Source organism: Chrysemys picta, chromosome 6 (genome assembly GCF_011386835.1).
Source record: "Chrysemys picta bellii isolate R12L10 chromosome 6, ASM1138683v2, whole genome shotgun sequence".
NCBI classification, from domain to species: domain Eukaryota; kingdom Metazoa; phylum Chordata; order Testudines; family Emydidae; genus Chrysemys; species Chrysemys picta.
Window position 1 is genome coordinate 24,871,973 of NC_088796.1, and position 21,901 is coordinate 24,893,873.

General features: G+C 44.9%; 1 protein-coding gene across 3 annotated transcripts; it reads right to left on the reverse strand.

The window, feature by feature from the left end:
• Positions 1-1,401: 1,401 nt before the first annotated feature.
• LOC135984223 (uncharacterized) lies at positions 1,402-21,449 on the reverse strand. Of its 3 annotated transcripts, none has more exons than XM_065598865.1 (3): positions 21,344-21,449; positions 3,634-3,762; positions 1,402-3,541 (listed from the first exon to the last, which is right to left on the reverse strand). In XM_065598865.1, the coding sequence occupies exon 3, from the start codon at positions 3,023-3,025 to the stop codon at positions 2,000-2,002; it is 1,026 nt and encodes a 341-aa protein (XP_065454937.1). In that variant the 5' UTR covers positions 3,026-3,541; positions 3,634-3,762; positions 21,344-21,449; the 3' UTR covers positions 1,402-1,999. The 3 variants fall into 3 exon arrangements, with proteins under 3 accessions (XP_065454937.1, XP_065454935.1, XP_065454936.1); XM_065598863.1 differs by lacking the exon at positions 21,344-21,449 and adding an exon at positions 21,084-21,272; XM_065598864.1 differs by lacking the exon at positions 21,344-21,449 and adding an exon at positions 19,357-19,513.
• Positions 21,450-21,901: the final 452 nt, after the last annotated feature.

The window sequence follows — 21,901 nt, forward strand, 5'->3', positions numbered from 1 at the left end:
CTCTTTAAGGTTTGGGAAGTGGTTTGCTTGAAGTGTAAAGCAGTTATGTATCAAAAAGTAAATGCAGAGTATATCCAGCAGAAATTGTCAATGTTTTAGACTAGAGCCTTACAGGACATCTGTAACAGTCTGCATCAGGCTGTCATGATGACTTAATAAACATATTGCCTTATATTTTAGACTTTCTTGATAACAACACTAACCCTTTTTGTTTCTTAGCTGATTTTAGGCCATCCAAATTTGAAAGGAAAGTTGTAGACTAGTGATAGCAGATCAAAGCATCTACCTGTGACATACAAAGCTCATCAGCTTTAAGCAAATAATGTTGTGTCTCTGCAGTCTACATGCTTCATGCTAACCACACTGGTATATTGTAACTAGGTACTATCTTAGAAACAGCCGTAACCTTGTTGTGCCCCCGCAAACCATGCTGAAACCTCCACATCCTCGTTTTACTTATGACAACAGTATGATGCATACAAACTAATCCACTCTATTACCAACATCTTTTCTTCCCCTACCACAGTGCAACTCAGTCAAAATCTCATTTTATTTCATTCAGTAGTCTTAAAACATTCTATTCCTATGTTTATAGCAAGCTTTTGGCTTTTCCCCTTCATTTAAAGAATAGCCTCCACATGCAACACACTTCTATTCCTTTTTCATAATGAGGGGAATCTCCATCTATTGCTTTCATTCCAAATTTAGCTTCATTTGGTACAAGTTAGCTGTTATGCCAAAGGGTAAGGCTGTGATTTTACTGGAAAGCTTATACACCAAGGTTCTTCTAATAAAAATCAGTGGCCTTATTTTCAGAAGTGCTGAGCATCCACAAATCCTATTAAGGTCAATGGGAGCATCAGGTACTCAGCATCTTTGAAAAATCAGACCAAAAATTCTTTGAACTAATGGTATGTACTCTCTGAGGGACACCCTATATTTCTACAGTCTAGTGTTTTTTCCTAAATATTATTCTGCTTTATGTTCTGCAGTCCTCTTTTATAATGTTATCTTCAGGTAGTCTTTTGTATTGAGCAAATGCAGAAGGACTGCACAGTGATTCCTTTAGGCCCTGATTCAGCAAAATACTACAGCATGTACTTAAAGTTAAAACAAGCTTCAGTCATTTGTTGAATAGTAGTCTTAATCTGTAGTGTACCAATCATAAATATACATACGTTGGAATTTTCACAAAATGTGTGATGGCTTCTTTCTACTTCTCAGCAAAGATTTAATAGTTCAGCACTATAATAGGCCTTCATATTCCTCAGACAACTATTGTTACAAAAGCTAATACAGTGTTTTTATTAAGTAATAGTCTCATTATAATTAAAACTAAACTATAGTTGTCAAAATAGCCCTACAGGAATGTCCATTCTAAAGAAACAAGAACGAGGAGACTTTGTGGCACCTTAAAGACTAACACATTTATTTGGGCATAAGCTTTTATGGGCTAAAACCCACTTCATCAGATGCATGCAGTGGAAAATACAGTAGGAAAATATATATATACAGAGAACATGAAAAAATGGGCGTTGCCATACCAACTCTAACGAGACTAATCAATTAAGGTGGGCTATTATCAGCAGGAGAAAAAAAACATTTGTAGTGATAATCAGGATGGCCCATTTCAAACAGTTGACAAGAAGGTGTGAGTAACAGTAGGGGAAAAAATAGCATGGGGAAATAGTTTTTAGTTTGTGTAATGACCCATCCACTCCCAGTCTTTATTCAATTTAATTTAATGGTGTCCAGTTTGCAAATTAATTCCAATTCTGCAGTTTCTCATTGGAGTCTGCTTTTGAAGATTTTTTTGTTGAAGAATTGCGACTTTTAGGTCTGTAATTGAGTGACCAGGGAGGTTGAAGTGTTCTCCGGCTGGTTTTTGAATGTTATAATACTTGACATCTGATTTGTATCCATTTATTCTTTTGCGTAGAGACTGTCCGGTTTGGCCAATGTACATGGCAGAGGGGCATTGCTGGCACATGATGGCATATCACATTGGTAGATGTGCAGGTGAACGAGCCCTGATGGTGTGGCTGATGTGATTAGGTCCTATGATGGTGTCGCTTGAATAGATATGTGGACAAAGTTGGCAAAGGGCTTTGTTGCTAGGATACATTCCTGGGCTAGTGTTTTGGTTGTGTGGTTGCTGGTGAGTATTTGCTTCAGGTTTGGGGGGCTGTCTGTAAGCGAGGACTGGTCTGTCTCCCAAGATCTGTGAGAGTGAGGGATCGTCCTTCAGGATAGATTGTAGATCCTTGATGATGCGCTGGAGAGGTTTTAGTTGGGGAATGAAGGTGATGGCTAGTGGCGTTCTGTTACTTTCTTTGTTGGGCCTGTCCTGTAGTAGGTGACTTCTGGGTACTCTTCTGGCTCTGTCAATCTGTTTCTTCACTTCAGCAGGTGGGTATTGTAGTTTTAAGAACGCTTGATAGAGATCTTGTAGGTGTTTGTCTGAGGGATTGGAGCAAATGTGGTTGTATCTTAGAGCTTGGCTGTAGACAATGGATTGTGTGATGTGGTCTGGATGAAAGCTGGAGGCATGTAGGTAAGTATAGCAGTCAGTAGGTTTCCGGTATAGGGTGGTGTTTATGTGACCATCGCTTATTAGCACTGTAGCGTCCATGAAGCGGATCTCTTGGGTGGACTGGTCCAGGCTGAGGTTGATGGTGGGATGGAAATTGTTGAAATCATGGTGGAATTCCTCAAGGGCTTCTTTTCCATGGGTCCAGATGATGAAGATGTCATCAATGTAGCGCAAGTAAAGTACGGGCGTTAGGGGACGAGAGCTGAGGAAGCATTGTTCTAAGTCAGCCATAAAAATGTTGGCATACTGTGGGGCCATGCGGGTACCCATAGCAGTGCCGCTGACTTGAAAGTATACATCATCCCCAAATGTGAAACAGTAGTGGGTGAGGACAAAGTCACTAAGTTCAGCCACCAGGTTTGCCTTGACATTATCGGGGATACCGTTCCTGACAACTTGTAGTCCATTTTTGTGTGGAATGTTGGTGTACATCCACAGTGGCCAGGATGGTGTTTTCTGGAAGATCACCAATGGATTATAGTTTCCTCAGGAAGTCAGTGGTGTCTTGAAGATAGCTAGGAGTGCTGGTAGTGTAGGGTCTGAGGAGAGAGTCTACATAGCCAGACAATCCTGCTGTCAGGGTGCCAATGCCTGAGATGATGGGGCATCCAGGATTTCCAGGTTTATGGATCTTGGGTAGCAGATAGAATACCTGTGGTCGGGGTTCTAGGGGTGTGTCTGTGCAGATTTGTTCCTGCAGCCTATCAAAGACAGCCAGGATGAACTGAGCCAGTTTTTGAAAATGTAGCCATCTTCAAACCATAAACCTGTGAGCAAGGTGGGCATTTTGCCATATATTGTATGTAGATTTCAATGTGGCCTTGGTATCATCCAATCTTATTCCCACTGAAGTCAAAGGCGAAATTCCCTGTCGGAAATGCATTTCTCCTCCAATGGAACAGAGGACTCTTGTATGCATTTCCACTGATTCATCTAATATCCAAGGTCCTGCTCAAGTTAAAGAGAAAAAAAGCTAGGGTTATACTTGTAATTCCCATGTGGCCAAGACAAACATAGTTCCTCTACCTTACTCAACTCACTGTTTGCCAACCAGTCACTCTCCAGCCCATTACTCATCTTCTCTCCCAGGAGTCTGGTCATATCCATCACCCCAATCTCCAGGTTCTCCAGCTCAATGTGTGGCTGGTTGATGGTTCGAGAGAAACGACCTGCCCCAAGGACGTAAAGATAGTGCTGTTACATAGCAGGCTCCACAGTCTTATCCTCAATTCTAGACTCGCCTCTGAAATCTGACCCCACCCTTAAGGGTACTGCTGGAGACAGGACCGGCTCCAGGCACCAGCTAAGGAAGCAGGTGCTTGGGGCAGCCAATACAAAGGGGCGGCACTCCGTCCGCTATTGGGGCAACACGTCCGGGTCTTTGGCGGGAATTCGGCGGCGGGTCCCTCGGTCCTCTCTTCCTCTTTGAGCTGCCGCCGAAGTGCCACCAAAGAGGAAGAGAGGGAGTGAAGGACCTGCCACCGAACTGCTGCCGAAAAATGGAGCGGCACGATTGAGCTGCCGCCGAAGTGCCGCCGATCTGTTGTTTTTTGTTTTTTGTGGTTTTTTTCCCGCCGCTCGGGGCAGCAGAAAACCTGGAGCCAGCCCTGGCTGCAGAGTCCCTAGAGTGGAGCACACATAGGGACACTACTCGAAGAAGAAGAGAGTGTTACTCACCCTGTGCAGTAACTGTGGTTCTTTGAGATGTGTCCCCCCTATGAGTGCTCCACTATCTTTTCTCCTCCCCTCTGCTTCAGAGTTCTTTCCAATGACCTCTGCGATAGAGAAGGAACTGAAGGTGGTTCACCTGTGCAGCGCTATATAGACCTGGTGTAGGGCATGGGATGGGGAGAGTATATGCACAGGTCAAATGGACACTGCTACCTAAAATCTCCAATCTGAGGCGCAGGGGACACGAGCGCACCTAGAATGGAGCACCCATAGGGGACACGTCTCAAAGAGCCATAGTTACTGCACAAGGTCAGAAACCCTCTCTTCAGACATCATGTAGGAGGAAAGATACCAAAACAATCATAATCTCTCTTGAGCAAAGTCTCAAAGCCTGTTTCCTGGTTCAGAGCATCCATAATAGCCCCAATAAAATGCACTCCCTGTTTACAGAGCATGCTATAGTATGGAGCCAAGGTGATTAAGGCTGAAGGACAGCTTGAAAATTAAGCCAGGTTCTGGTCCTCCCTCTAGCACAAGATTTTTTACCAACGTTTTCTGTATGTTCCTCTTTTAAACTTATTCAGTTTCTACCCTTTCTTGCTTAAATGTAGCCCCAAGCTACTACACAGGAGACAGCTGAGACGCCACCAGTGTTACCTGGCGCTATCTTCCCTCTTGTTCCCCTGCCTCGCCCCTGGGAAAAGTCTCAAGCCCTGCCCTAGAGACCATTATGAGCACCAATAAACACACACTGAGTCTTTGTAAAAGATTTTGTTAAATATTGTCTATTTGCTTAGGCTGCGGGTAACAGGAAAATGCATGCTACTTCCTTAACCCTTCCTAGGCAAGTTCCCCTGCCTCATCAGTCTCAGTAAACCACATGCTAGTAACTCAGACATATTACTAAAATACAAATGGCCATCAGGGCTGTTCCTCCTCTCCCCTGTTCATGTCCATTGCTGCCCAGTTTCTTTCAGCTATAGCTGGCAACATTTTGTGACGGGGGAACCAGATTTTCAAAGGTATTTGGACACCTAAAAATGCAGATAGGCATCTGGTGGGATTTTCAAAATGCCTAAGAAGGTCAGACACCTATCTCCCCTTGAAATCAATTGATTTGAAATTGATTTCAATGTGAGCTGCAGGGCCGGCTCCAACTTTTTTGCCGCCCCAGGCAAAAAAGAAGAGCGCCGGCCCTCCGTACCCCCGCCCCGTGAGTGCCGTGCCGCCATACCCCCCCCCACGAACGCCGCGCAGCCGAACCGCCCCCCCCAGCGCCGTGCAGCCGAAATCCCCGGCCCCCCAGCACCACATGCCCGAAGCCCCGCCCCCGAGCACCGCGCAAGCCCCCGCCCCCCCAGTGCCGCACCGCCCGAAGCCCCGCCCCCTCCAAGCCCCGCGCCGCCTGAAGCCCCTGCCCCCTCTCCGAGCGCCGTGCCGCGCCAGCCCCCGCTTCCCCCTCCAAGCACTGTGCCGCGCTGCGCCAAGCCCCCGCCCCCCCCATCCGAGCGCCACGCCAAGCCCTGCCCCCCTCCGAGCGCCGTACCACGCCAACCCCCGCCCCCCCATCCAAGTGCTGTGCCAGCCCCTGCCCCCCTCCAAGTGCCGCACCGCCCGAAGGCCCCCCCCCCAGCACCGCAGAAACAAAAAAATCCTCCAGCGCTACCCCTACAAACCAAAAAATAAATAAATAAAAACCCAAGTGCCGCCCCGCCCCAAGGTGCCGCCCCAAGCACGTGCTTGGTGGGCTGGTGCCTGGAGCCGGCCCTGGTGAGCTGGGTGCCCAACCTACTTGGGTGCCCAACCTGCCATGAGGCCCCACCCCTCTCTGTGGCCCTGTCCTCCGTTCCTCAGATAAATGCCTGCCTCACCTCCTCCTCCCTCCTCCCCTGCAAGACCCTGCCCCCTGGATAGGTCAGAGGCCGGAAGCCAGACTGGGCAGTGCAGGGCAGCTGCTGTGCTGGTGGGTGCCATGGTGTGGGTGGCTGCAGCGCTCCCCTGTCTCCTCCTTCTGCTGCCGCTGGTGCCCAAGGCCCTGGGACTGCGGCTGCTTCTCAGCTCCCTATCGCCCTTTAACTATTCACAGCTGGTAACAGCCTTCCAGGGGGTGGACCCAGCTCTGGGGCCAGCAGAGCCCTCGGACAGCAGCAACTGTGGGAGCAGGGCTCAGCAACTGGGCTGGAGCCGGTCAGCCTGGGCCACTCTGGGGAGCCCTGGACCCTCCAACCCGGACCCTGCCCTGGACACAGGCTGGAGGCTGCTCTCAGACTCCCTGCCCGGGCTTACTACTGTGCTGCTGCTGGCAGCAGCGCTGCCTTCAGAGCTGGGTGGCCAGAGAGTGGCAGCTGTTGGGGGGTGTGTGGCTAAGGCAACCCCCCTCCCCCAAGCTCTGCCCCTGCCCCTGAGTGACATAGCTGTGTCAACTTCACTTTTTAGTGTAGACCTGGCCTGGTTCTTATAAGTCACACCAACCTGGGAGGTGGGGGGTGAGGTACTCACAACTTCAGCTCTGTCACTGTTTCCCACCCTCCTCCTCCGGCCAATTCTGACCACCCCTTGCCCTATGTGGAATGGACCTTGCAGAGAATCTATTGCAGGCTCAGGGACAGTGATTTGGATGGTCCCTTCCTTTCACATGCAAATCTAAGGGGGCATCATCTGGTCCAGTGAGAGGCAGAACACTCAAAAGGGAATATCTGGACTATTTTTCAAAACATTAGGGTCTTTTTCTCCCCTTAAAATATGACTGGATGCTGTCACACTGTTTCCATACTAGCAAGAAATGTTCCTTAGTTTGCTCTGTGGTTCATACCTCAAAATTTCCATTGAACTCGAGGTTCAACCACTGCCTTCTTCATGCCGTTCACAAGAGAAGCATGTGAGCTTGTTAAAAACCACTTAGTTCTGTTTTATTCCATAATGAGTGAAAAGTGTAAATTAATCTTTATGTGCATTTTTACTACATGCTTTGAAAGGACATAGCATGTTAACTAAAATTGAAAATTAAATGCAAACCACTAACATTAATGCAACATTAAACTAACATCATACCAAACTCAGGAAAGTCCAACCACTGTAGTGTAGTTCAGCAGTGGAAAGTGACTAAAAATGCTCTTGGTTGGGTCTATGTTTGTTGTCTGTCAAATGTGCTTGGATTACAAGTAATGATGTTTTTAATCATAGTATTGGTTTTATAAACTCTGCCTGGCTTTGGAGAACCAAACTGCTTTATTTTTTCCATCTTGTGTGTCATGACCTATAATAAAGGTTCTTCAGAGGAAATTATCCCACCACCATAACTGGGCAATCTCATTGTTCTCAAATTATACCCTCGCAGTACAAACTCATTGACTTCACTGAGGTTCCACAGGTGTGACTGATTGGAACTTAGGGCTTGTCTTCACTACTGGGGTAAGTCGACCTAAGTTACGCTACTCCAGCTACGTGAATAATGTAGCTGAAGTTGACATAGCTTAGGTTGACTTACCCCGGTGTCTTCACTGCACTACGTCAACAGGAGATGCTCTCCAGTCGACTTCCCTTACTCTTCTTGGAGAGCTGGAGTACCGGGGTCGACTGGAGAGCTCTCTGCCATCGATTTAGCGGGTCTTCACTAGACCTGTTAAATCGATCCCTGCTGCATTGTTTGCAGCAGTGTGGATCCCTCTAGTGAAGACAGCCCTTCATAAACAATTCCATTGATGACACACAAGAAGGCATAGAATCCAACTCCCTCTCTAACCTGCCTTGGCTGTGCCATGATAACAAGAATAAAAAGCAAAGCATGCATAATGTTTGTTACTCAAATCAGCAGATAGGGAGGTAGCGGGTCTGTTGAGAAAAAAAGGTGCCATTTTTTCCACAGCCACTTTTCAGAGTAAAAGTGTACTTTGGGTTTCTCCTAAAACTTTCCCCTGGCCATACTACACATCCTGTATATTTTATGGTATGAATTAATAACGTAAACAATAAAGTACATGCAGTGAATTTTTAACAAGGAAAACAGGAATAGAAAATTCTACAGATGTGCAACATGACAGAGTTAATGCTGTATGTAAAGGTAATAATGTGGTGATTTTTTTGATCTTTGAATGCTTTATTCAGTCGTGGAAAGAATTACCCATGCACTTATTTTAGTTTACAGACTTAGAGCCTGAGGCCTTTATTGCAATACGTACTAAACGCATTTGGGGTGCAGTTCGAAAACTGACACACCGAGCACCGCGCACAGACGGCTTTTTATTTCATTACACCGCAAGCAAAGTACAAACAATACGTCATGAGTTAAGAAACTGGGGTTGGGGTCAGTCATGAGTTGAGGAACTGGGGTTGGGGTGAGTCATGAGTTGAGAAAACTGGGGTTGGGGTGAGTCATGAGTTAATCATGAGTTAAGAAACTGGGGTTGGGTCAGCCGCCTCCCCTCCCCCCCCATATCTTCCTCATTATTTTCCGAGAAGTGGGTGTTTATTTGGGTAGAGGGGCGCTTGGCGGTTTTTCTCAGGGGTGGCGCTTGGCACCAGTTTGGGTACATTTCTCGGCAAGGCACATGTTATTTTCTGGGGGGTTTTCAGTGAAGGGTTAAGGAGGTTACCATGGGACGCTTAAAGAAGATCTAAGGTTGGTTAATTTGCAGGTAGCTGGAATTATAAAATGTTGCAAATAGCTAAAACAGCAAGGATGATTAACTCTTTGCAAAAGCAATTTCTTAATGTAAGCAGATATTCTATTTTTTGAGCGGTTTCATAAACTTGCGGTTATTATGTTGCTAAAGCAGTTTTCTTGCTGTAGCTTTTAGCATTATTCTGTGTTTTTTTTTCCTCCTCCTTCCCTCCTCTGGTCATTACCCTTGACCGAGTTTGGCAGAGAATCGTATTGTTCAGTCTTGCTCAGGCTTTAAACCTGCCCTACTCTGTGTAAAGGCTATCAGCATAACAGATCTCTGTTGGAGGGTTTATTTCGGGGCCTACAGATTCAAAGCTCTGGCTATTAAAAAGAAGGCCCCCCTGTTCTATTTCCCCACAATTTATAACCTCAACATTCCATGAATGCTAGATTTTAACATTTCATTTCCCTTGTTTCCTGTAGATTTTCACTTTACACACCCTTTAGGCTTCATGAGTGAAACTTTTAATACCCTCAAACATCATAATAGCGGAGGTTTGATTTGTCAGTGCCAATGGATTTGTGAAGCTGCTGTGTCAATAAAAGATAAGTTCTTTTCTTTTAAACTACTGTAGAAACTTCCCACTACAAATAACTCATTATGCTAACTATCCGGGAGTGGTGATAACATTCATTGACAAAGAATGTGACTTTCACATTAATTTAACTTCCTTGTCTAAGTTGTTTGTGTAAAACAGCTGGGTTCTTCCACCTCTGTCTTTTCTCATAGTAGTCATATGTCAGTTCCTTGTTGTTTGTATGTGTTTACTTGTATATAAGTCATTTCTAACTTAAACTGTGTTGAGGATTTCATTTTTATTTGAATTATTTATGTACACATTCCAGTTAATATTTGATTAATTATTGTTATTGGCATCTGCACCCCTACACTCGCCTTGATGACATTTCTCTGTAACAACAACTTTTGAATGCCTCATCCAATCAAGTCCAACATTTCAGGGCATGTTTAGGCATCAATTGGCAGAACTCTGTTGATTCTGTCGAAAAATCAGAAAACCGCAAGTGGGCAAAAAGGGACACACACCGAGCTCCTGATATCTGGTTAGCACAGCCAGCAGCTTCAACCACCTCTGTAATTGTCTATAGACCAGGGATGGCCAAATTTACTGACCCTCCGAGCCACATACGATAATCTTCAGAAGTTCGAGAGCCAGGGTGCACCTGCTGCGGCTCAAGGCTTTAGCCCTGGGGGAGGAGCCTAATGGGTCTCAGGGCTTTAGTCCTGCTCCTTCTGAAGTCCTGAGTAATGGCATGTGTACCTCACAGTGCTGAAGCCACAAGACCCCACTCCCTCTGGGCAGAAGCCCATACCCCACCACCCCACTGCAAGGCAGAGATCCTGATCTCCCCCACCCCCAGTCTGGTAGGTGGAGAACGGGGGGGAAAAGTGGCTCTGTGAGCCGCACTTTACCGGTAAAAGAACCGCATGTGGCTTGCGAGCCACAGTTTGGCCACCCCTGGTATAGACCAAGGAATTGGTTGATACCATTAATACCTTCTGGTGTAATAATAGCCCCACCTCAGCTTTGCCCATAATCTTGATAGAGTTTAAAATGCTGCGTCCCCGAATACAATGTAGTTGGATACAGTGCCAGGATATTAGAGAGACAAGGTGGGTGAGGAAATATCACCCTGTCTGTCTAACACCCTGAATGACTTCTTTCTGAGACAGAAAGAAAAGAAATAAGAATGGGGAGGAAATGTGGGGTTGTACACAGAGCCCCTGGCATGGGGGGGCACAATGAGTGACCCTGGCAAGGGGGAGAATTGGAAACTCCGATACGTGGGGGAGGGTAGCATGGGGGAAGGAGGGAATGAATGAGGGGCACACAGAGCCCCTGGCATGTGGTGGGAGAAGGAGGGAATGGGGACGTCACATAGAACTGCTGGCATGGGCAAGAGAATGGGGTACAGTGGTATCAGGGAGAGGGACATGGGGACACACAGAACCCCTGGCATGTGGCAGAAGGGGGAATGGCAGGCACACAGAGCCCCTGGCATCAGAGAAGTGGGGAATAAGGGGGCACATCAACCCCCCCAGCATGGGGGGGGGAATGGGAAACAATGGGGAGGGTGGAAGGGCACTGGAGGGCCATGTGGAGCCCCCAGCATGAGGGAAGGGGCGGGGGAATTGCAGGGAGTCCCTGAAATAGAGCAGGGAATGGGAAGGTGGCACACAGGGAGATTATGGGTGGGGGGAATAGAAGGATGAAAGCAGCCCCTGGTGTGTGCAATGGGCTTGGCCTGCAGAAGCTGTGAAATGTGGAACACCCCCTAGTGTATTTGTATGAGAGCCCCAGAAAAGATTAGAGTCCCCGTTGTGCCAGGTGCTGTATAGATGAATACATGAATAGGGTTAATGAATAGATGAATGAGCAACAGGGAATGGATCACTTGATGATTACCTGTTCTGTTCACTCCCTCTGGGGCACCTGGCATTAGCCACTGTCGGAAGACAAGATACTGGGCTAGATGGACCTTTTGTCTGACCCAGTACGGCCATTCTTATGTTCTTATGAATAACAAAGAAGACAGCCTCAGTGAGAGTTCTTTGGGGCAGAGACTATGTCTACACCTAAAGCACTACAATGGCACAGCTGCAGTGTTGTAAGCTGTAGCACTTCAGTGTACACACACACACACAACAGTGACAGGAGTGACTCATCACTCTAGGTAATCCACCTTCCTGAGAGGTGGTGGCTAACTTGACGAAAGATTTCTTCTGTCATCCTAGCACTGTCTACACCGGTTTGACATAGCCATATGTCTCAGGGCATGGAGTTTTCACACCCTAAAGTGACCTAGCTATGCTGATGAAAGTTTTCAGGGTAGAGCAGCACTGACCCAGGAGCTGGAGTGGAGGAGCAGTGGCTGCAGACTCAGAGCTATAACTGGCTTCTAGAGGACCTTCTGCAACACTGAATGGATCTTGCTGTAGGAGAATCTAACCCAATAGACTCACATGAGCATAAAACTTGTGTAACAGAGTGAAAAGCTAGGCCTGGAGTTTGCTGACCTTTAGGGAGCATTGCACAGCCTGTCTGTTTTCCTATGTCTTTCCTAAAGTGGGGATTTAGTGGGTAGGATCTTGGTCATTACTGGGGAATGTTCTTTTGCACTGTTATTGATACTATAGAAATACCTAAAGCATTTGCTGATCCAGATTAGGGTTATTATTGAGTGGTTTTAAATTTGTATTTGCATTGATCATATAAACAAACATTCTTGAAAAAGTAAGATCATGGGTCCAGTCCTGCAAGCTCCCAAGGCACTGAAATCAATTGAAACCCAAAGTCCTGAAGACCCAGGGCTGACAAAGAAACTGATAAAGAAAAACCTTTTGTTGTTACACACGTGGACAGCTCGCAGTAAGTGTTGCATTGGCTGAAATGTCGCACAGTGATTAATAGTGAGACAATGAGCCTAGCGTTTTTTAAACCAGGCCTGTCATTCACATTGCTTCTGGGAGGAAGTCTGAAGGGGAAGAAAGATGGTCTTGTGGTTAGGGCTCTGCACTAAGAGTGAAGAATCAATTATTTTAAAAATCTCGCCCATCTTTCCCACTTCCCCATTAGCAAAGGGCACAGATAAAGGAAGGCTAAAATTAGAGGCATTCCATATCACAGCACTCCGAAGGTTGGCACCATGACAGCTGTTTGCCAAGAGGAAGGTGAATTAGCTGAGCATTTTTATGTTGTAGAGCCCATTCCTCCCTTCCAGACAAAGTAATCCAGTTTGACGTTTCTCTCCTGAGCTGTGATGCACACTGAAAACATCCCTTTCCCTGCGTTCCTTCATTTTCCTTTTTGCCTCCCCCAAAATATCTGCGGTGAATGTTAGAAAGCAAACTGTGTAAAGGAGCCCAAGTTGAGGAGTGGGAGGGCAATGGAGGCTTCTCAGAAACAGCTGAATTAGACCTAAGAAACAAGTTTCCTCTCCTCTGCCGCTACCCACATCTGAACATTCAGACAACAAAACAATGGAACAAAATGAGGACAACCTTCTTTTTGAGACCTGCTACTTAGATAATATCAAAGATTGTTTCCGAGCAACAGTCCATTTTGGGGCCCATAGAGTCACACGGTGAAATCATGGCCCCACTGAACTCAATAGGAGTTTCATCATACATTTCAAGAGAATCACAATTTCAACCCTGCATTTTAAGGGCAGAAGGAGCTAGTCTGATCACCTACCCTTGCCTCCTGCATAGTACAGGCCATAGAATTCACTCACTAATTCCTGTACAAAGCACTGTCTCTGATTGAATCAGAGCATCTCTTTTAGAACTACATTCATGCAAGATGTAAAGACTTGGGGGAACAGAGAAGTCACCACTTCACTTGGCAAATGATTCCAGAGGTTAATTACTCTCCGTTAAAAATTTGCACCTCATTTCCAGTTTGAATTCTAGCTTCAACTTCCAGCTGTTGGATCTTCCTGTACCTTTGTCCGTTAGAGTAAAAAGCCCTATTCTCACTGTTTAAGTACTTATAGGCCTGGTCTACACTGGGGGAACGGGGGGGGGGGGGAATCGACCTAAGATATGCAACTTCAGCTACAAAAATAATGTAGCTGAAGTCGACGTATCTTAGGTTGACTTACCTCGCGTCCTCACAGCGCGGGGCTGACTGCTGCCGCTCCCCCGTCAACTCCGCTTCCGCCTCTTGCCGCGGTGGAGTACAGGAGTCGAAGGCAGAGCGATCAGGGATCAATTTATCCTGTCTACACTAGACACAATAAATCGATCCCTGATAGATCAATGACTACCCGCTAATTCGGCGGGTAGTGTAAACGTACCCATAGACTGTGATCAACAAACCTATTAACCTTCTCTGTGGTAAACAAAATAGACTGAACTCTTGTCTTCACATACAGTGCTACAGTGGCGCAGTGCTGCACCACCATAGGACTTTAGTGAAGACGCTCCTATGTGTTGGTGTAGTTAATCCACTTCCCCAAGCTATGTCAGCAGGAGAAGCTCTTCCACCAACATAGCACTGTCTATACAGGGATTAGGCTGATATAACTACGTCGCTCAGGGGTGTGGTGTTTTCATACCCCGAGCAACGTAGTTATACTGATATAGGTCTGTTGTGTAGACCTGGCTGGAGTTTCTTATTTCTCTCACTGTAAGGCAGGTTTTCCAGACTTCACATAATTCTTGTGGCTCTTTTCTGAACCCTTTCCAATTTTTCAACTTCTGTTTTCAAGTGTTGACATCAGAATGGGACAGAATATTCCAGCAATTCACCAGGAGGTGATACCTCCTCCTCATAGAGCATGGTTTTGCAATTTCATAAATAGATTGGATTGACAGGAGTTGGTCTGGTACACAAGCCTTTCTAACTATTTTATCACTGAGATTTTAAAGCTATTGCTATTATTACTTTGATGAGTTCTTATTGGTAAAGCTCAGATTTTATCACGGATATTTTCAGTAAAAATCACGGACAGGTCATGGCCAATAAACAAAAAATTCACAGAAACCTGTGGACCTGTCCGTGATTTTTACTAAAAATACCCTGACAAAATGGGGAGGGAGGAGGGTCTAGCACCCAGAGTGGCTGGGGTCCCCTCGCTGCCTGCTGCATCTGAGCCACTGTGGGGTCCCCTCACCACCCACCCCAGCTGGGTGGTGATGTGATGTGGGTCAAAAAGGTCTCAATCTGTTGCATTTCACTGAAGGTAGTGCATGGAACCCACTAACTCTTTGGTGGACCCAAACAAACTGTATTTAAGAAGATACGCAGTGAGCATGTGCCAATACAGAGAAACAGCTAAAGGGTTTCCATGCCTACCATTTTATGTGCTTAGTTTAAAGCTTGAGTCATGTAAGTGCTTAAAATCTGAATGGTTACTCAAATTGTAATTTGATGTGCTTCATGCAGGGCCGGCTCTAGGTTTTTTGCTGCCCCAAGCTCCGAGACCGCAACTGCCCAAGCAAAAAAAAAAAAAAGAATGGCTGGAATTCCGCCCCTGGAATTGTGCCACCCCAAGCACGTGCTTGCAAATCTGAACCAGGTTTGGGGGGGCTTGCTCTTTTGGGAGTATCTGAGGTCCCTCTCTGCCCCCCATGTAGGCCAGGATCTGCGGAAGTCCTGCCCCTTTGCGTGGGAGCTGAGAACAGGCATACTTCATGCATATCACAGGCTCTAAAGCACTTGGGGTGAATGGGAACACCATCTGAGATGATGAAACAGTTCACAATTCTCAGAGCTATTGTTTCAGGTTGTATTCATCTTCATGGGGTGTTCTCAATCAGCTTCACCCCTTTCAGTGCCTTCACACCATTTTGTTTTTCAGGTCTTTCAGAGCCTCCTAAACTGGAGATGGATGAGTAGAGGAGCCCTTCTCTCCACTCTGAAGCCTTCTCTCCATTGTTCCTCTATTCTTCCTGTTTAAAGGATGATGTTTCTCAGTGCTCTAAAATACACACGCTTGCACAGATTTTCTTGAAATTTGCTAAGTAGAGTGCAGAGTAGAGTTAGTCATCCAAATTTGAGGTAATTTGAGCAAGAGGTTCCAGAGATACAAGCCCCAAAGAAATGGCTATATTTTAAAAAAGTTTCTAGGTGGGGTTGTTGTTTTTTTAACAGAGCTAGAGGTCAAACTACTGCTGTGATGGGGGGGGGAAGGGAGGGGGTCTCGTTAGTTTTTACCCAACGTAGTCCCTGACACCCATTAAGTCTTTGGCGGACCCAAATGGTGAGCAGTATTTAAGAAAAAGTTCACGTCACTTGGAGAGGGGCAGCCAGGACACAGTGGAGTGGTATTTTGACCCTGTGCACCAGGTCGCAATGCCACTCAAATTTGAGGCAGTGGGCAAGTTGGCCCTTGTGCTTAGTAAAATTCTAGTTGTGTCCCTACTTCAAAATAACCCACACATGTTCTCATATCACGAACACCCATTTACCAAGCACAAGCAGTCCCAACTACGGCCTCCACCATTTAGTGTATGTACACTTAACATGCTGACTGTACCAGGAATGTATGCAACTAATTCCCACTAGCTACCTCCAGCTTCAGGGGAACAGAGGAAAGGTAGCATGGGCAACCTTTTCTCCCTCTTCCCACACACACATACTTTTTGTCCTGTATGTGTTAGCTGAAATCCAGTGGGGGAGAGTGAATGGGCTGTAAAAGAATGTGAAGCGCTTGTATGTTCTAGCATTTGTAGGGTTGGCAGAGTGAAGGTAAGTGTGTTAATGGGGCATTGCTGACAGAGGGCATAGGCAACCTTCCCTGAGTTTCAGAAGTCTCAGTTTTGCTGAACTCAGTGCCAGGGGACACAAGCAATCTTAACTCTTTTTGCCATTGAACGGTATTGGTCTATTGGTTAAGAATAATCCTTCATTGGCAGAGGAGAGTTTAGGTTACCTATTCAATTTTTCACTTCTAATTTATAGGGGCCAAATTCATATACACTTGTATAGCTCCCATTGACTTGAAATGGAAGGCAGAATTTACCCCACAATTTTATTTTACCTTGTCTCATTCTGGATTCATCAGCTTATGCTGTGTTAGGCAGGGCCAGCTCCAGGCACCAGCGAAGGAAGCAGGTGCCTGGAGCGGCCAATAGAAAGGGGCGGCAGTCTGTCCACTGTTGGGGCGGCATGTCCGGGTCGTCGTCGGCAGCGCTTCGGCGGCAGCTCAATCTTCTGCAGCAATTCGGCGGCAGGTCCTTCAGTCCCTGTCTTCCTCTCTTTGGCGGCAGCTCAATGGGGTTTTTCTTTCTTTTTTTTTTTCCCCCGCCACTTGGGGTGGCAAAAAAGCTGGGGCCGGCCCTGGATTTAGGTTCCATGTCCCTGTAAGCGTGCGGACTCACCCCTGCAGCGCCTCCTGCTGGTCTCTCAGGGAATTCGCTCGATTTCCAGCCCTGAGTACCCTCTCCAGGTCGATGTCCTGCTCGCCGCTGGCTCCCATGCCCCTCAGGGACCCTGGTGCCCCTTTCTCTGGGTTGCTGCCCCCCTGGCAGTATCCCCACACTCTCAGGTTCTGGGTCTCCCCACCCAGGGGAACCCCCACCCACTAACCCCACCTCGCCTCAGTCTGGGCTACTGCCAGTCATCATCTAACCCCACTCCCTGGGGCAGACCGCAGAATAAGCCACTCATCACAGGCAAGGGGGTTCCGATCTGCTGCCTTCCTCTACCACCCAGTACCTTTTTAGGCCTTAAACCAGGCTTAGCAGCCTGGGGAGTTGCCAGCCAGGAGCTCCCCACTCCTCTGGCTTTCCCCAGCCCTGCTTCACTCCTAGTACCCTTTCTGCTAGGCAGCCAGGCCCTACTCCCTCTCAGACCAGAAAGAGCCTTCTGAACTCCTGGCTGCCCTGACCTTTATAGGGCCAGCTGGGTCTATTTGGGGCATGTCCTCCACTTGAGGCTGCCTCCCAATCAGCCCAGCTTTTCTCTCAGCCCTCTCCCAGGGGTGGCTTTAACCCTGTCAGGGCTGGAGCAGGTAACCACCCCGCTACAATCCCCTACTGTAAAAATGTATTGCATAAGCAGGATATTGCAGGCTGACCAAATTTGATCTGAGTAGGTCACAACTGTACGACACTCACAAACACTGGCTGACCTAATTCAGATCATGCATTAGTAAACTGAAATTGCCCTTACCTCAGTGCTTTCCTACATGTAACTGTGCTTGGAAATCTGTCATGTAGTTTTCCAAACATATAAAAGAAAGGAAACTGAAAAAAATCTTCTTGCTTCAGCCATTCCCATAAAAACAGAGTATCAGCAATGACTCAAACAGAACATATTAATCAGTGACAGATATAATCTTTTGAATTTGCTTTATGACCATGTTAGGAGCTACTTATTTCTGAATAAGATTTAAATACCAGAAGTCTTTCATCTTTTCCACTTTTATTACTTTGAGCAAATAGCAAAGACCTCGTCTGTCTAACCTTTCTCTGCATTGTTGGACTGCACCTTCAGCAATTTGGCACAATAGTCTATGTTTTCTTTTTGGATGTAAAATCAACAGTATTAATTAGGAACATATTTTTTCGTGCATGGATGCTTGAAGCACAAAAAATATTGGGTGATTTCTCATGTTTGATCAAAAATCTTTTAATTGTTCCTCTGTTTCGTGAATGGCATAACCAAAGCGTGGGTTTGTAACTCTAAATTTGGCTGCAGGACTATGCCTACGGTGAAATGATTCAATCTTTTTTAAAATGATTTTGTTGTTGTTGTTGCTTCTTTGAAAATGATGTTGTCAACCTAAAAGGAATCTGTAGCTTTCTCAGTTCCAGTCTTTGCTGTTCAGCTGTTTTATGGCTTAACCACCAGTTGATCTTCAACATTTTTTGGATGCCGAAGATGAAAGAGCCGACAACTGTAGGAGGCTGATGTTAAAGAGACATTAAGGGTACTTTACACTGGAATAAAAGACCCATGGAATGTCTGCAGCTGACCCGGATCAGCTGACTAAGGCACTCGGGACTCATGGGGTCCCACAGCTTGGGCTCCAGTCTGAGCCAGAACATCTACACAGCAATTTTACAGCTCCCCAGCCTGAGCCTGGGTCAGCTGACCGGGCCCAGCAGTGGTTGTTTAATTGCTGTGTAGATGTACCCTGAACAAGAAATAAGTATCTTGTCTAAAGCCTACTGAAATCAGTGGAAAGATTCTTATTGACTTCATTGTGCTTTGGGTCACACCCAAATTGCCCTCTTAGCTACGTTTCACTGATGACGATAGCACAAGAATGTCTCATTTGGAGGATCATTCATCAAACTCATCAGTCATCTGCTCTTCTAATTCAGTCCATTAAAGCCAAGATTTTCAAAAAGAAGATCCTAAAATTAGGAACCTACATCCATAGTTGGGCACTAAAATAAATGCCCTGATTTTCAAAAGTGCTGAACATCCAAAAGTTCTTATTGAGGCTAACGGGAGCTGCGAGGACTCAGCACTTTTGAAAATCAGGTCTTTGTCGTGCCTAAATAAGGATGTAGAATAGTATCTTTAGGCTCCCTTTTTATGGAAATCCTGGCCAAAGTTTAATTCAATGGGATATTTGATCTTGAAGAATCCATTGAAAATGGTTTTCTGCACTTTTTGAGATGAGCACAAATTCTTTTTATCTTACTACTTGGCACTTTTGACAATAATCACCTTTTACCTTAGAAGAAATGTGTTTTCATTATATCAGTCTATTCAACAGTTTGTTTCCTATTACTTCTTTCATTTTTAGACTTGTTGATTTGGACAAATTAATACACTGATGCTGGATAATCACTAAACACTAATAGCCCATTAGCAGTATTGTCCAGCAGATTTCACATTTTCCACAGTTAGAATGAGATACTACTACATCGTGAATTCAAAAGCATGAATACTAAAAAATAAGATGAGCTATAGCCAGCTTTATGAAAGTTATCAGAACCCCTGCTTACCTTCCAGAAGTTTCTAGAGTTTAGAAAATCAAGGTCCTCTAATTGTTCAGGATCACCACTACTCCCTTTCTTCAGTATCCAATGGCAGTTGATTCCATACTCTAGCCTTGTCGTCCTCACCAATCAACAACAGCTCTCTCTATTCCCATTCCACTCTGGGCTTCTAGCTATTTATATGCTTTTCTGCCTGTGTCCTTAACCTTGATGTTCTCATCACTTTCTATTTAACTTTTTAGAACAGTTAAAGTTTCTATTCACAGACTGACATTAGAGCTTAATCATGTGTCTAGTATAGAAAAAACTTTCAAATGTTTCATATTCATATTATTTTCTTCAGTGACATAGAACATAAAAATTAAAACAAAAAGCCCACATATAATCTAAAAATCCCCAGTCATTTTATTCTGAAGAAAAATAAAAGAGAGGGAGAGGTTTCATAATCTGACAATGTAACATCTCTGTTTTCACCTGTGACATTTGAAACGTCTCCAGGAGACATAGACCATTCCTCTTCTTATGCAATTAAGCAATTTCAGAGTCCTGATCTACGTGAGAAACATTCAGACCACAATAATTCATTCTCAAGCTATATAACCAACAGCACACTGACTGTGTACCAGTGGCTAGCTAGACAAAGCAATTTTAACACACATAAACCACAGGCAAAAGTGTCACATCAAACCACACCAAAATGGAACCACTCTCACATCCCTAGGGTAGTTAAAATCTGCATTGGTCAGTGTTTCTTCAACACTATACTTTTCTATGTTTTATACAACCAAATTGTCTACATTGTGGCGGGTTGAAAGAGGAGTAGAAGAAAACATGCAAACATTTCCTAATGTTAGTATTGCTTTTCTAAGATGGGAAAGCACTATACAAAATTATAGATGTAATGAAACAAGTGCTTCTGACAGACACAGAAAAATCCAAACTAAATAGTATGGGCCATTCTCGGCTGCTGTAGCCGTAGCTTCTTTGAAGTTCATGGGGCTTTGTGGATTTACACCAGTTGAAGGGCAAAATAAATTATGTGCTAAGCATTATTACCATGCTTCTGAAATCCATCAGTATAGTTACAGTTATTCCATATATTACTCACAAATAAATGTAATAACCCTAATTTCCCTTGTTTTCCTGTTTGCAAATCATTCACAGACTATATTTGCAATTCACAACAATTCGCCAAATAATGTAGACTAACAATTTTCAGTTTATGTGTGGTTCACAAATTGTGTGCATTGATCACATAAGTTTGCAATTATTTGCATTGGTCACATAAATCACATGAGACTATTTCTAATTAGATGACAGAAGTTTTTCAAATAGGAGAATAGTGAATAACAAATACTCCAATTCATGCATGAAAACCTTTCTTCACATACAAATACAGGTCTTTGTACAAACAACAAAATAAGCCATTCTTCAAATACTCATGTAAATGAAACCCTATCTCTGCAAATGTTTGTGAACAGCATACACAAAGAGGCAGGAACATAACATGAACAGCTACTCAGGGCTTGAATTGAACTTTATAGATACTGAGTGAAATCTTGGCCACACTGAAGTCAATGGCAAAATTCTCATTGGTTGCAATGGGGCCAGGATTTCACACACTGTATTAGTGGTATTCAGCCAGCTCTACATATAAACGAAGCAACCAAATTTTATTTTCCCCAGTTACTAAAAATCAGTTCATATTATTACATTTCCTCTATTCCAGATACCTTCAGACGGATCTTCAGCTGCTGTGAATCAAAATAGTGCCATATGCTGATGTACCAGCTAGGGTTCTGATGCCCGGCATGGTCAGCTGAGTACTAGTTCCCTGCAGCAAAAAGTCTTGGGTGTGCAACACACAAAAATGGCTAAGTAGATATTAGCAAAAGTAGCTGTGGGTTGTTCAAAGCTAGAATAAACTTTTCAAGACTTAACTGTTGACTCAACTGTGTAAACAGGAAAACACAGTTTTTGTAAAGTTCCCTACCTGAACACCATTTTTTTCATTTGTATATGCATGTGAATAAATCATCAGGAAACTTCAAGATGCTGCATCTGTTGGTTAAATACCACTTCTGTGACGGTGTAAACCACTGCAAGATAACAAAGATGACTGGGATAGTTTCAGCAGACCTATATGCGAAAAAGCTTTATGTTAGTGGCAAAAGCAGAATGAGACTATGTCGTGTTTTGATTCAGAATGGTTTTTCCACTTCACATTGTTTAGTGCTGTTTACTGTTACATATTCAAATTAAATTCAAATGCTGTGTCGTAGTTTGAGATGGATGAACTGGTTTAGAGAAAACAGAAATGCAAACTTTAGTTAAAAACGCAAACCAAACTTTGAGATTCAAAAAAAAAAAAAGGGTCTAGTTAATTTGTGTAGAAGTTATGTGAACTGCTGCACTTTCCGGTTTTAACCATAAGAGCATAAGAATGACCATACTGGCTCAGACCAGAGGTCCATCAAGCCCAGTATCCTGTCTTCCAACAGTGGCCAATACCAGGTGCCCCAGAGGGAATGAACAGAACAGGTAATCATCA